General features: G+C 35.7%; 1 protein-coding gene across 1 annotated transcript; it reads right to left on the bottom strand.

Annotated features, from left to right (window-relative positions):
- Positions 1–200: 200 nt before the first annotated feature.
- palb2 (partner and localizer of BRCA2) lies at positions 201–12735 on the bottom strand. Its single transcript, XM_056462596.1, has 13 exons — positions 12682–12735; positions 12373–12419; positions 10678–10737; positions 9780–9921; positions 7053–8333; positions 5568–6955; positions 5331–5486; positions 4254–4336; positions 3964–4125; positions 3760–3876; positions 2504–2591; positions 762–910; positions 201–601 (listed from the first exon to the last, which is right to left on the bottom strand). The coding sequence occupies exons 2-13, from the start codon at positions 12409–12411 to the stop codon at positions 394–396; spliced, it is 3873 nt and encodes a 1290-aa protein (XP_056318571.1). The 5' UTR covers positions 12412–12419; positions 12682–12735; the 3' UTR covers positions 201–393.
- Between the last annotated feature and the right edge of the window lie 2180 nt (positions 12736–14915).

Raw genomic sequence — 14915 nt, 5'->3', positions numbered from 1 at the left:
AATATGGAATTTATGCAGGAATTTGTGAATTTTTATATCTATTTATTGTGCATTTATTTATTGTTTTATTTATGCAGGAATCTTATTTACTCATTTATTAATTAATTTGCGTATTTATTTATTTATGCAGGTTTCATCCTCCATATTTTTACAGCTACAGTAATAATAATAATTAAATACAACAAATGTTTAATCTGCAGAATTATGTTTTATTATTTTGTAAAATATATTTTTACATATGCAAAAGTATAAATATTTCTCTGGTAATGCTTATATTAATGAATAGTTTGCATGGGACAGTGCACAACTCGCACAAACAACCAAAATCTCTAAATGTATCTTAATTTTTCTTTAACAATTAAAAAAGATTCACAGAAATTTTGTATGATCCATTTATGTCGATTTATAACGAAACACACTGACATCCCCATTGAGATATCCGGTCAGTAGTGTGTCTGGTCCTGCCCAGCGAGCTAATCGACACGACTCGTCCAGCACAACAGCTGCTTTAGCCACACTCTCTCGGAGATCCCAAACAGCAAGATGACCATTCTGGAAAACACCAACCAGCCTAGAGCCCGAGACATCACTATCTATTAACCTGGAGAAAGAGAAGCATGCTTATTCATTCAAAACATCAGCTACATAAGTTGATACTATAAAATAGAAGTGTTTTTTACTTTTTTTTTTACTGTAATTTGCCATAAAATTCATAAAAAAATGCAGCTAAGATTTTATGGATACTAAAATCAGAGTCTTACTGCTGTTTGGGCTGATCAGGGTGGTTGATGGAGGACAGTGTGATGTGTTTGCCAGTGAGAGGATTTGTGGCAATCAGAGTAAAAAGGCATGTGTTAATCTCTTCATCACACACTTTTCCAGAATTTTGAAGCAATACACACAGCACACCCTGCAGGAAAACAAGCATTTGATTGAAGCAAGTTATTACTGACACATCTACTAAAGGGTATCCGCTTGAAAAAATATTTGTTTATGACCACTTTTTAGTCATATTACATATTAAAGTGAGTTTCTTACAAAGTTATGGCATACACAACAGTCTCTGAACTTTAAAATTGTAACATTTTTAAAAACTTTCTAGCCATCTTATATTAGGCATGAATATATATATATATATATATATATTGCGATTATGATTAAGGAAAATATTACAGTCCATTGTAAACATATATTATTACCATATGTTGATGTCAGACTTAACAAGCAGATAGTTCACCCAAAATATTTAATTCTGTCATCATTTACTCCCCCTTGACTTGTTCGAAGTGAAGTTTCATAAACCAATTTCGAGAGGAGCACGTGATATGATTGAGCACGTCTGGCCACTCATCTGTAATCAGTAATAATCCAATCAGAGTGATCCTAGTTTACTATAAATGGATCTTTTTCTCTCTAATGTTTTATCTTCGTTTGGAAGAATCCCCCCTTCCACCCCTTCTCCTCCTTTTCCCCCCTTTTCTAAAAGGGGGAGCTCTCGAGACCTACCTGATCTCGGATCTCCTGATATGCTTATCGACCGGGCGGGAGCCCTGGGCTCAAATATCTCCGAGCTCAGGGTTCTCTCCCTGGACAGCATGCCAAACCTGCTTTATACGCCAAGCATATCTAAGTGGGAACTCTTGAAACCTGTTTGAGGTTCATTCTTTTGTTGAACACAAAAGAAGATATTTAGAAAAATGCTGGTAGATGGCACCCATTGACTTTGATAGTAATTTTTTTCTTATCATGAAAGTCGATGAATGCCAGCTATCAGCATTCTTCAAAATATCTTCTTTTGTGTTCAACAGAGTAAAGAAAGAAACTCATAAAGGTTTAAAACCACATGAGGGAGAATAAACGGTGAGGTAATTTTTATTTTTGGGTGAACTATATCCATTTAAAGTGATAATTCATTAAAATTCACAGCATTATTACCTTTAATCCAAAGCCTCTGCAAACAGTCCTAAGTGCATTCATGACAGTCTTATTTGTGAGCTGACATATCCGTTTATTAACTTTATTTGTCTGTATATAGTGCTGATAGTTTCCGACTTGCGTTTTATGAAGGACTAATAATATTTCAACTAAAACTCTAACCATGTTCTACTGAAGAAGAAAAAAATGTCACTCAGTATGCCCTGAAAATGTGTAAATTACCAGAAAATTGTCCCTTTTATACAAAAACAAAGCCAGCTGGCATTTCTGTGTGGAGTTTGCTTGTTCTCCCCATGTTCGTGTGGGTTTCCTCCAGGTACACCAGTTTCCCTCACAGTCCAAAGACATGCGCTATAGGTGAATTGGATGAACTAAAGTGTATGAGTGTGTGTGAATGTGAGCATGTATGGGTGTTTCTTAGTACTGGGTTGCAGCTGGAAGGGCATCCGCTGAGTAAAACATATGCTGGAATAGTTGGCGGTTCATTCCACTGTGGTGACCCCTGATAATTAGGGGTTAAGTTGAAAAAAATTTTAATGAATAATACAAAAACAACACATTTACTTACTCTATAAGAATATCCCTTCATGCAGTTGGTCATGGTTAAAGTCTTTTCCAGGCATACAGCCTGAAGCAGCTGGCCTGACTTCATGCTCCTATAATTCATCAAAGAGATAATCAATTATAACATTTAAATACTAAAGAAAAGATTTAAGGAATACTAAAAGTCATTTACTGACAACATGCACAAAATGTATCTGAATTATACACACCACTTAGCTATCGACAAGAAAACAATTTAATCATAATGCAATAATAATAAAAAAACTGTAAAACATCAGTGCAGTAACTGAATGTATCCTTATTATTTGACTTTAGATATCGCATACGAACCCTGAACATGCATCAGTAGCGCTGCCACATTTTTACAGTGCTCCCAGGACAAAAGTCATTCAGTTGCACTAGTCAAGACTAAAGCCAATTTGAAGATGCTGGACTTTAGCGCTGCGAACAGGCGTAGTAACGAGCAAACAAACAAAAAAAAACACAAAGGTAGAACATTTCATAGGTAAGATTTAGTTTTTTTTACGATTTTGTGTTACGAACTCTTGTGCTCAACAAGTAACATTATTGATGATAATACAGTCACTTACTGCACTGACCATAAGGCAAAGAAGCACAAACCTGCATTAAATACTAGGCTTATGCTAGTTTTGCTGAAGAAAATCAGCAAACAATGTAAATTAAATATGACAACAAGATGCAGCGGTTCCAGAAACTTGTATTATTGTCGGCTAAGTGAACGAGTCGTTCATATCGGGAATTCATTCACCAACTAATCGCTCCCTTTGTTAAAATGAGAAGTAAAAGCAAGAGAGAAGGTGTGTTTCAGGACATGGATTAGATCAAATTAAACGGAGAGGGAGGATAATATATTTCCATGCACATAAATACACGCTCTTTGTCGGTAATGCCCGTGTGGTCACTTATCCATTGATGTAGAAAAGTGATGTTATATTATATATTTCGGAATTTAATCAAATATTTGCATACTGACCACCGGGAAAACTCTCGATCATAGATATATGTATAGATGTGTATATATCTATGGCTCTGGATGGCCAGTCCTCCACTGCACCTTGCTCCCACAATTATTTCAAAGGAGCGCTACCCTGTACTAAAATGGCGGCTCTATTGACGCATTCCTTCCAATAGACAAAAAAAAACGTTTGATTTGATCTCATTGCACAGGATGGATACATTTAAAATGGTTTCTCAAGAAAAGAACTGCAGTTCAACAGGATAAGCTGTCAAAATCATTACCATATGAGGAGGGTTTTACATTCTGTCCAACCAACTAGAGCCTTCTTTTCTCCCTCTACAGCAGCAAGAGTCTGAATGTTCTGCTTAGCAGAGATGAAGGGAAGGGTTTTCACCACACTGTAATTTTAAGACGAATTAAACATGAGTGAATGATGGACAGTTTTACAAGTTCAGGTGTTTATAATACACATGATGGATTGTTACCTTCCCTCTTGAGACAATGTTAGCATGCTGACTCTTTGTTGATATCCAGGGGTGGAGCAACACACAAGCCGACAGTTGGACACACCGACCACTGCTTGTAACGTGTCCGTGCACACAACAGTCTGAGAGAATGGTCCATCATTACCTGGACAGCAAAGCACCCTACACTCAAAAACAAAGAGAGCATTAGTTTAGATTTTAGGTTCTGCAACAACAGCAACAGCAAAAAGAAACCCCTCAAAAGGTCTACCAGACAGTATTTTGCGGTTCATTTGAGCCGTTTTTATTACCTTGCCTCTGCAATTTCCAAGTGACCAAGAGTCACACAAAGCAACCCAGAAGAGTCTGCAATTGCTTGCAAAGACATGACGGACTGCAAACACAAGCAGAAGAATCAAATATTGCAGGGACACAGATACAGTGGGGGAAATAAGTATTGAACACGTCATGTTTTTTTGGGGGGAATAATATTTCTAAAGGAGCTGTTGACATGCAATTGAACCAGATTTTGATAAAAACCCAAACAATACAAACATAAAAATAAAACAAAACAAAAAAAATCTGAAAATTAGTTCTGTGTAATAACAATGGAATGACACAATGAGACAGTACTGAACTACTGAAATGTTTTAATACTTTATATAAAAGGCTTTTTTGGTGATGGCAACTTAAAGACGCTTCTCATATGGTGAATGAAGTCACATAAATTGCTCAGGTGTGATTTCGTTCACAGATTCTATTACAGTGAAAAAATCTTGACGGTTCTGTGGGTCTCTTCTATCAAATCTGATCTTAATTTTGTATTTGCTACTGGATTCAGATCAGGTGATTGGCTGGGCCATTCTACAGCTTGATTTTCTTTCTCTAAAAGCATTAGAGAGTTTCCTTGGCTGTGTTTTGGATCATTGTTTTGCTTAAATGTCCACCCTTGTTTTATCTTCATCTTCCTGCTAATGTAGATGTTGGACTGAAGCAACTAATATTCATTTACAATGAGGAAAGGCAGAGGGTTGCTGAAGAACTTACTGAGAGGTTTCAGCTGCTGTCTGGGCTTTCACTGCCTTTCTACACCTCCCTTTCTTCATGTGTTCAATACTTTTTCCTTCTGTCATTTCATTTTATTACACATAACTTCATTTGAAAACTAAATAGATTTGTTTTTTTTGCATATATGGATTTCTTTTATTGTTACTAACATCTGGTGAAAGTTCCAGGTCAACAGCACCTATAGAAATTTGTTTTCTGAGAAAAATGGTGATGTGTTTAATACTTATTTCCCTGACTGTATATTTAATTTTTTAGTTGTAAACATCCACAACAACTACTCTTTAAATTTACACTGAAATGCAGTTAGCAAATAAATTCACCTGAGCAAATGTCCAGGAATGTAAAAGACTCCACGTCTGATCTCCCTTCCTTTGAGCCCAAAGACAAACACTCCATTGTCCAGCCACACATATGCAGCAGTCCTCTGATGGCCATCGCACCAAACACAAATCCAACACGCATCCATCTTCCAGCGCCTGAGTACAAAGATATACATATTAAGCAAATATAATTTTCATTGCAAATCAATCAAATAATTTTTAAACCATTACTGACACCTTAAAAGTATGCATCTGCTCCAAGACTGTGGAAAAATGACCTGCATCAGAGAATGGCGCTTGCTCATGAAATAATGTCAGATTGTTGGAAGAAAATTCCTCTGACTGATTGCTTCTTTCTGTTCTCTGATTGGCAGAAGTGTCCAAAGAGGTCTTATCAAAGGGAGTTTGACTTACAGAACCAGATTCATTCTCACAATGAAATGGTTTTGCATTTATAGTTGCATTACTTTGGGTTTGACACCAAAGCTCAGAGCTTTCACAATTTTGATCAGTATTAAAACTCTCCAGTTGGTGATTATTGTAGAGCTGAGCTTCATTTTCTGTTGTGCAGTTGGTTTTATTTCCACATTCAAGATTGCTTTCTTTATCAAAACTGCTTTCATGTTCCAGTTCATTTCCTGAGATGCATGAGGTCTCACTCTTTGGGGTTTCTGAGCTTTTTAAATGTTCATATCCCAATGCAATGTTGCTCTGAGATGACATATCCAGTTGCACATTATTTTGAGCTTTTGTTATTGATTCTTGACTAATTTTAGATGGTGTCTGTATCCTAGAGCCTCTTCGGACTTCAGCTCGACCTCCTCGCTTTATAAAGTTACTATTTTTCATGTTCTCTGAAATGTTGGCTGAGACTGAATCTGGAGAAAGACAACCTATGAATGTCACTGAAGAGGGAGACTTAAGGATGCCAGATGATGAAAAGAGAGGTGTCCGGAGATCTAAGGGTGAACCTGGAGTCAAAAAGTGAGGGGACATTCCTAGAGATGGCAGCACAGGATCTTGACTCTTCTGCGTGTGCGTGGTCAAAGATGGACTCAACTTCAGTATCACAGGGGAAAGTGAGGTTTTCTCTGAGAGTATGTCAGATTGTTTTTGTATTTGTGATTGCTGCCCTTTAATATGTTCTGTTTCAGAGGATTCAAGTGGAACCTCAACCTTTTTCTCATTATTTATGCATTCGTCTGATTCAGTACCGTTCATCAGAGCTGAAGAGATTTCAATAACAGCATGAAGATCCTTTTGTATCTCTGTCTGTGATTGATCAATGGGGTCTGATTGACAAAGTGGTAAACTATCCTCAAATGAAGAGGTAATTATGGGTTCTGGAGTAAATATTTCCCCCACTGAGCAATGTGCTTCAGTATTACACTTTCTGACTCTCTGGCGCCTGTTGCTCTGCCTTGTTTTGTACACTAGAGGGTGCTGTGGGAAGGGTTCTACAATTGAAGTGGGCAAGCGTAATCTTGCAAGCTTTAGCTGGCCAAAATCCTCATCGGGTAAGTGGAAATCCTGGATACCATCAGGAGTTATTTGTCCAGTTTTTGTTTCCTTTTCTTGAAGAGTTTGAATGAGTGTAGCTAATGATGGTAAAAAAGGTGACTGATCTAAAATGCAAAACACAAAACAAATGACAAATCCATGACTGAAACAGAATGCATAATAATTTAGACAGTAGTAGATCTTTAAAGAAATATTTCTCACCATTCTTATTTGTTGCTGTCTGAGACTCTAGTCCAGTTTGTCCAAGCTTTCTCCTGAAGATAGGGTACAAATTTGAATCCGGGAGGAGTTGGGAATCAATGTAAAGCTGAGAATCTGGGAGATGCTTTAAATCTTGAGTAGCTCCATGCTCTGGACTTGGGTTCAAATTCACTGCAGTCCCATGCAAATCGTTTGAATGAGACTCAACCTGCGGACCTTCAAGGACCAACTGAGATTTGTTAAAAGACTCTGTAGAATATGCTGTAAAATTGGCACTTGAGGTCCGTCCTACAGACGTTCTTCGACGTCCTCTCCTCCCTCTCCGTCCTCTACCTCTGCCTCTGGGTTGGTCAGTGGACCTACAGACTGGTTCCGAACGTTCTGGGGTTACCTGACCTCTACTGCTCACTTGTGATTGGCTGAGTCTGCGTCTGCCCCGCCCCCCAGTGAGCTGGCTATAAATGACAGCATCTAGATCGATGGAGCTGTTAGAAGCAGCCATCCGTCGTGTCGTCCGAACATAATACTCCACTGGGAATGGTAAACCCTCAACAAGTGTGCATGAGTCTAGAACACCAGATGTAAATGAGGAGTGTTTAACATCCATCTTGTCATCATAATCTTTTTTTGTGGATGACTGTTTGGTTTGTTTTAGCATCTCTCCTGAATTGTCAGTTGCCTGAGCAGACTGAGAGAAAAATGAGGTATGGGTAGACCCTGGTGAACTGGAGTGTAATTCTTCCTTAACAGGCCGATCAGTAAGAGGTAAATCAACCTCTACCTTGCTACTGTCAGTGTTTTGATTTTCTACACTTGAAACCACTGACAATTTGTCATTTGTCTGGCTCACAGAGCAGTTTAATACACAATGTTCCTCTTTTTTCCCATCATTTTCCAGATCTTGAGGTGGCTTCTCATTTTTACTATTTGTTTTTACTCTTATTGGCTTATCATTGCTCTTCTCCTTCTCAGTGTCTCTTTTTATTATCTTTTCAAAGTCCTTCTCTTCATTTTTAACTTTTTTCAGACTGTTCTCTTTAATGTTAGGACATTCCCTTATTTCTGCGTTCTCTCTTTCATGGATATTCTCTTGGCTGAGGTCAGTGTCTGATTCTCGCTCTTTGTTCTGTAGGCGCAGTCGACTGCGTTTTGAACGGAGCCGGTGTGCAGGGCTTCGCTTGCATGCAGGGGAATATAAAGGCGGTGTGGATGTAATCTCAGCAAGTTGCAACTGGATGGCAGGGATTTTCTCTGCAGCAGAAAAACCTGAGATGTTTCTGTCTGGAGAGCAAAATGAAAACCAATGTCTGTTAGCATTCAGAGTTAATTAGCATTTTAAATAGGCTTTATTATGCTTTAACATCTGATATGCAATTTTAATACTCTTTAACATTAGCACTACACCTAAATCTGGTAAAAAAAAAAAATCTTATTGTCTAAGGCATGGTTTCCACTACATTCATTCTTTCATTGTGGGGTGCCACACCAAAACGTATTCCCGCCATGGCTACATTACAGCTTCTCATTCAAAACCTTTAGTTGTTGCTGTTTATAGCGGGTTATAGTTGCACCAAAATGTATTCAAATGTAAGTGAATTCTAGCAGAGCAAACTTTTCTGTAATCGTAGTAGTGCTGTGCCTTATTTGTTTAACCCTTTAAGGTTACATGCTGACTGGCTGACTGACAGAGCTGCACGATGCGTGAGGCCAGCAAACACAACGTAGCTTTCAGTTATGATGAACAGAGTTTCCATAATAATACTTTATTTATAGATAAAGGTCTATGGTTTTGCATAGAATGACTTTATCTTGCTGGAGTGTATGACCGTTTTACTTTACTTCAGGACACATCAATGCCATTCTATAGATGTGTTGGAGACATTCATAAATATTCCTAGCAAATCTCATAAATGTTGGAGACATACTCGTTACATAAACGCAGTAAATCGCACTTATCATTTATTTGAGAGCGCACAAGAAAATCTGCACTTGAGCAGCGTATATTTGAGGGCATGCAAGAAGTTTTGTGCACAAACAGAGGAAATCGTTGTGCAGGCAAAGAGATTCGCATGCTTGAATTACATGAATGCAATCTTGACTTGTAATACTGCGCTCACGATGTCTGTCATTGAAATAACACCATAGGATCTGTGTAAAAGCTGGAAAAAATCCTAGAGGATACACTGTAAGAGTTGTATTTTTTTCTGTTCATATGTGCAGTTGCAAGGAATCTGTCATTTCAATTCCTGTAGTATTAATAGTGTGAAAATGTGTGGCGAAAGTTATAAAAATTTGTTTTGATATTGTTAACTAAAAAAATATATACATTTGTTTTCATAAAATCAATTTTAAAATAAAATATTAAAGATATCTTAAATGTAAAACATAAAAATATTGAGAAAAGCATTGCCTTATGAAAAGCATTACCTAAATGAAAATAATGTCGCCTTGTGGTAAAACTAAAATAAGTTGTAAAATAAGAATGTAAATGAAAAAAAAAAAAAAACATAAAATGTAAATTACAAAAAATTAAACGCTACCTATAGAATATCCAACGCTACCTGCAATTATATATAATATTTTGCAATACAAAAATAAGACAAAGACATCTAAATGAATAGTAACACATATACAGACTAATATGTTCTAGAAGAAAATAAAATAAGTAACATTAACAGTTCTATTTGCATGTGTTTCTGACTGACTTGACATTGAAGCGGGCCTTACTTGTTTGTAATTGCAGATTCTGATGGTTTTCAAAATGATCTGAGGTTGACGTGGAAGAAGTTGCAGAGCACGGCTCAGACATCTGTGACGACTCAATCTGTGTAAGTCTGTGTCTGCGAATGGCATCATGATGCTCTGCTCTCTTAAAAAAAGCAAACACAAACAAACATTATTTACAAGTTTGACTTGTTAAACTATACTACAATTCAAGCTTTGTTACACTGTTGAAACCTCAGTTTGAACATCAGCTTGATGAATAATTCTTGCATAACCACAGATATAGCCAATTATAACATTGAGGTAAAGATGGTTTTATATTCGCACATTCGTTCATTTTTGAACAGTGACAACTTGTGACATGGTGCCTATATTGTAACTTTGAATATTCAGTCTAAATAGCATGCAAGTATGACTTCAAAACGAACAACATTAGCACTATTTCCTTGACTGTAAATAATGCTGTATTTGATAGTCATTGGCTGTTAATGTTCATTCATTCATTTTCCTTCGGCTTATTCTCTTTATTCATCAGCCACCACAGTGGAATGAACCGCCAACTTATCCAGCATATGTTTTATGCAGCGGATGCCCTTCCATCTGCAACCCAGTACTGGGAAACATCCATACACACTTGTTTACACAAATACACTACAGCCAATTTAGTTTATTGAGCATGCAAACTCCACACAGAAATGCCATCTCACCCAGCCGGGACTCGAATCGGTGACCTTCTTGCTGTGAGGCGACAGTGCTAACCACTGAGCCACCGTGTCACTCACAGCTGCTTATATGATTTTCCTATTTAGAATTTGCAAATAATACTTTTCTGAAATTATATTATTAAGGAGAACGTCTGAATGTGCGAATATAAAAAGAGCTTTACCTCAATCATCTTTACCTGTAGTCTTTGTGCCGTCCTTTCATATTCTTGCTTCAAGTGCTCCAGTCTTCTCCTCAGCTAGAATGTTATCAATGACAATTGAAACAATTTTATACAAACACAAAATGAAACATTAAATATTAAGGTAATTAAACACGCTACTGTGGTACAGGTAGGATTGAATGTAATACCATGACACTACACCATACTATTGAGGTGAAGTTGGTTGTATATTTGCACATTTGGACTTTCTTCTTAATACAGTTTTTCTCAGTGGCTTTGGTGCATTTCTCACATTATTTACATTTGCACCACAGTTAATGCATTTCTCAAAACAATTAGTCATTTGTGCACCTCATAGTAGCAGTTTCTCATTCTTTCCAACAAATTGCAAATGCTTTTGGACATGCATAAATTGCTTTCATACAACTCTCTGCTGTTTTATAACATTATCATTCGCTTATGTAATGTCACTCAAGATTAACTAAACTTGTGAATGCTGAATAGTCTTTCCATATTAAACTAACAGTCCTCATTTCATTCCTCGAGTCATTACATACAAAAATGTTGAACTAGTTGTCAAAATCTGTCAAGCTAATTTCATTTTAAATGTCTTTATATTTTTTTTTCCTGAAATGTCTTCTAAATTGAACAATTTCATGAATGATTTACAGACCTATGTGTGTTGTAGGTTCAGTTCCAATTTGTACTGCAATATTGTTTACAGTTGTGCACAGCTCTACCCAAAGGGAGTTTATGTGTTTTGTAAATAAGGGTGTATTTATTCTTTTGCACAATGCTGTGAATAAATTAGAATTGCAAAGAGCATCTGCAGTAAAAATGTTAAACATAGATATTCAGTGTCTTGTACTCCAATACCTCACTAAATGCAGTGATGTCTAACTTTACTGTAGTCTATAGTGCTGTCTTGAGCATTTTCAGGAAGTTTCACCAAAACGTAACTTTTTTTGCATTGGAAAAAAATGCAGAGTAAACTGTCCTACTGAAAACATGATAAAGCCATTGACTATATTGTTCATAAACAATGGGGTAAGGACTTTTCATCTGACACTTTCATTGACATCAATACTTGCTATGAGGACTAAGCCATCCATTTTGAGCAAGTGACACGCTTTTGCAGGTTATCAACTAGGTTTTGCAGTTTGTACTAATTGTTTTGAAAAATGCATTAATTGTTGCACAAATGTTGTGAGAGATGCACCATAGTGACTGAGAAAAACTGTAATATAACTTAAGAAAATATTCTTTGGAAATTGTCAAGACTGAAATCACATTAGCAGCCAGTGACAATCAAAGTACAACATTGTTCACAGTCAAATTAATTGTTTTAATGTTGTTTTGAAGTCATACTTACACGTGATTTCAAGCCGAACATTCAAAGTACCTTGGTAAACAATGTAGGGAGCATGCAACAAGTTGTCACTGAACGAATGTGCAAATATTAAACCAACTTTACCTCTTTAACTTTTACCATACTTACATAGAGCACTTTAAAATATACCATGGTAACTTACATGTCAACACTGTAATTGCACGGGTAGTTCGGTTATTAAAACAGTTGTTGATTAGTTTTTTGGACCATTAAAACCTTTTTAAAACATGGTTCGTTCTGAAATACATACATATATACATACATACATACATACATACATACATACATACATATACACATATATATAAACATAAACTTACTGTCTCTTTATCTTCGTTATGGAGAATCTCCTCCGACATCCTGTAAACTAATATGCACATATGTTCATTTACATATACAGCTACAAGATTTACAGCTACAACTTGTCAAGTATAAATCTGACACACGAAAATGGACATTAATCACAACAGAGTAACGAAAACAACCACATATCTTCTGACGTAAATCAATAAATAAATAAACACAGGTTTGGCTGGTCAGACGATCGTTTTTACAAACTAAACATACATTCACACACTCAAAAGGAAAAACGATACTCATAAAAGTACATTTATACTTTTGTTTCTAACCTGACTAGACTTGCAGAATATTTTGCCACGCTTAACCGTCCCGCGAGTTCTGACTGCAGACTATACCAATCGATAACACATCAGTTTTTTATAACTTTACTATAGCCCAAACAAAGACTGTATATGATGTAACTCAGTTTTGCTACTAATATCAATGTGTAATATATTAAATAATCACATTAAATTGCCGCAGAAGGATGGTGTTTACGTTAAAACAGACTTGTGCATCATGTCTCATCATGTCATCGAGATTCGTCAGTAATGTCTGTTACCAGTGTTTCTCATGTACTTGGCAGCAAATTTGAGGTCGTCTCCCTCATCTGGCTGCTTTAAGGTTAGCAGTTGTAGATTAAATATTAGCTAAAGGTGAATATTTGCATAAGAGAGAATGGTGCTTCATAAATCTTGTTTTTTAAAGGCTCACGTGTACAGATATTAGTTGCTACAGTAGGTTCAAGTGGCAAATATAGCAGGTGGTTTCTGCAGTTATCATTAACCTTCCTGCCATTTGCCAAGACTGCAAATGTGTCTCTTTTCAATGCATTAGAAGGTGTTTACTCTAAAAACTAGGGGAGAGCGGGGACAGAAATAGATATTTTGCTGTAGTTACTAACTCATACGTGTGCTCTATGAAAGGTGTTTTGTATCTGTGTAGAACAACTCCAATATAACTTCACGTTACACAAAAGTTGCACATTGTTACTTTTTTCCACATCATTAGGGATGAAAGTAACACATGAATGGGTCAAAAGTAACACAACAATATTTCCTAGATTTACTGGCTTAATCTTGTTTATTTTAAATATATCTGACTCAGATGTTGGTGGTTCATTCTGCTGTGGTGACCCCTGAATAATAGGAAAGAAAATGAATGAATGAATATCTGACTCAGGCCCATAGCCAGCCTAACGGTGGTTCTTTTTTTCTCAAAAAGTGGACATTTTTGCAGTTATTTGAGGTTCAAATACTGCATTTTAGTGACATTTTAAGCACTAATTTGTGCTGGATTAGCTTGTCGGATGGTGATCATTACCATATTTTTTGAAGCAACAAAAATACTTCCTACATTTTTGTCAAAGTGCTTATTATACTATTTTTTTTTGTTTGCAAAATTAATGTTTATTTACAAGTTGTTACAGTATTACAGGGTCAGTAAGATTTTAAAATGTTTTAAAATAAGCTTCTCCTGTTCACCGAGGCTGCATTTATTTATTCCAAAATACAAACTTAAAATTGTAAAATGTTATTGCACTATAAAAGAACTGTTCAAATGTAGTTTATAATTTAATTTAATAATTTATTCTAGTGATTTTAATGATGAATTTTCAGCTTTATTACTCAGAAATCACTCTAATATTAATCATTATTATTATTATTAATATTATTATTATTAATGGTAATAGTAATAAAAGCAATAATGACTGGAGTAATAATTTCATTTAAAACTACATACAATAAGTAATAAATAAATATTTAATAAATAAGTATTTAACAATTTAACTTTTTTTACATTTAACAAAATGCCGCCTTGATGAACAGAATCATTTTATTTAAACTATTAAATAAAATGAATAATAAAAAAACTGACCCAACACTTTTGACCTGTAGTGTATATATAATGAAATGAGATTAGAATTTCAGAAATATTAAAAAATACTTATTTTAAAAAGCTAATTAATTATCATCCATCATAAAAAACAAACAACAAAAAACATTGGGAATCTTTTAAAACCTGTTTTAAATGGAAAACTGTTGCCTATAGGCAAATAACAAACTGGCCAGCTCATTTTTTCAGTCAGAATGTCCATTTAAATAATTTTATTTGTTATTTTATTGGTTATTCTTCTTGAAGCCTTCTTCTATAGGTTATTTTCTCAATTTATGATGGCTTGTTGTCAGAAATGGGACAAATGAGCTCATATAGTGGCCAAATTCTGGACTTGGGGGAACCACCCAAAACTCCCCCTGGCTATGGGCCTGTGACTATGACCTTGTTAATGTTCACTGCAAACATATTTTGTCCTTTATTTTTGCAAGATAAAAATTAAATCAAACAACATTTTCATTTTAAATTTCAAGTCCATTAAATGTTTCAAAAGCAATCCATTTGTAGAAAAAGATCCAAAGAAAATCGGCACACTGCCACTTTAGCTCTCAAAAAAGTCTTTAATGTCACAACGTTTCGACCAACATGGTCTTCATCAGATAAAGCATTACAAATGGAAGTACTCAAG

Source organism: Danio aesculapii, chromosome 1 (genome assembly GCF_903798145.1).
Source record: "Danio aesculapii chromosome 1, fDanAes4.1, whole genome shotgun sequence".
Lineage (NCBI taxonomy): Eukaryota > Metazoa > Chordata > Actinopteri > Cypriniformes > Danionidae > Danio > Danio aesculapii.
The sequence above is the reverse complement of the archived record's forward strand: the minus strand, read 5'-3'. Positions and strand labels throughout refer to the sequence as shown.

Bases quoted from the DNA above. Each gene is read 5' to 3' on its own strand.
- palb2 (XM_056462596.1), bottom strand. From the start codon at position 12,411: ATGTCGGAGGAGATTCTCCATAACGAAGATAAAGAGACA. The intron at 10,738-12,372 runs GTAAGTTTATGT...ATAACATTCTAG, and splicing joins ATAACGAAGATAAAGAGACA to CTGAGGAGAAGACTGGAGCA. The intron at 5,487-5,567 runs GTGTCAGTAATG...CTTTGTACTCAG, and splicing joins AGCAGATGCATACTTTTAAG to GCGCTGGAAGATGGATGCGT.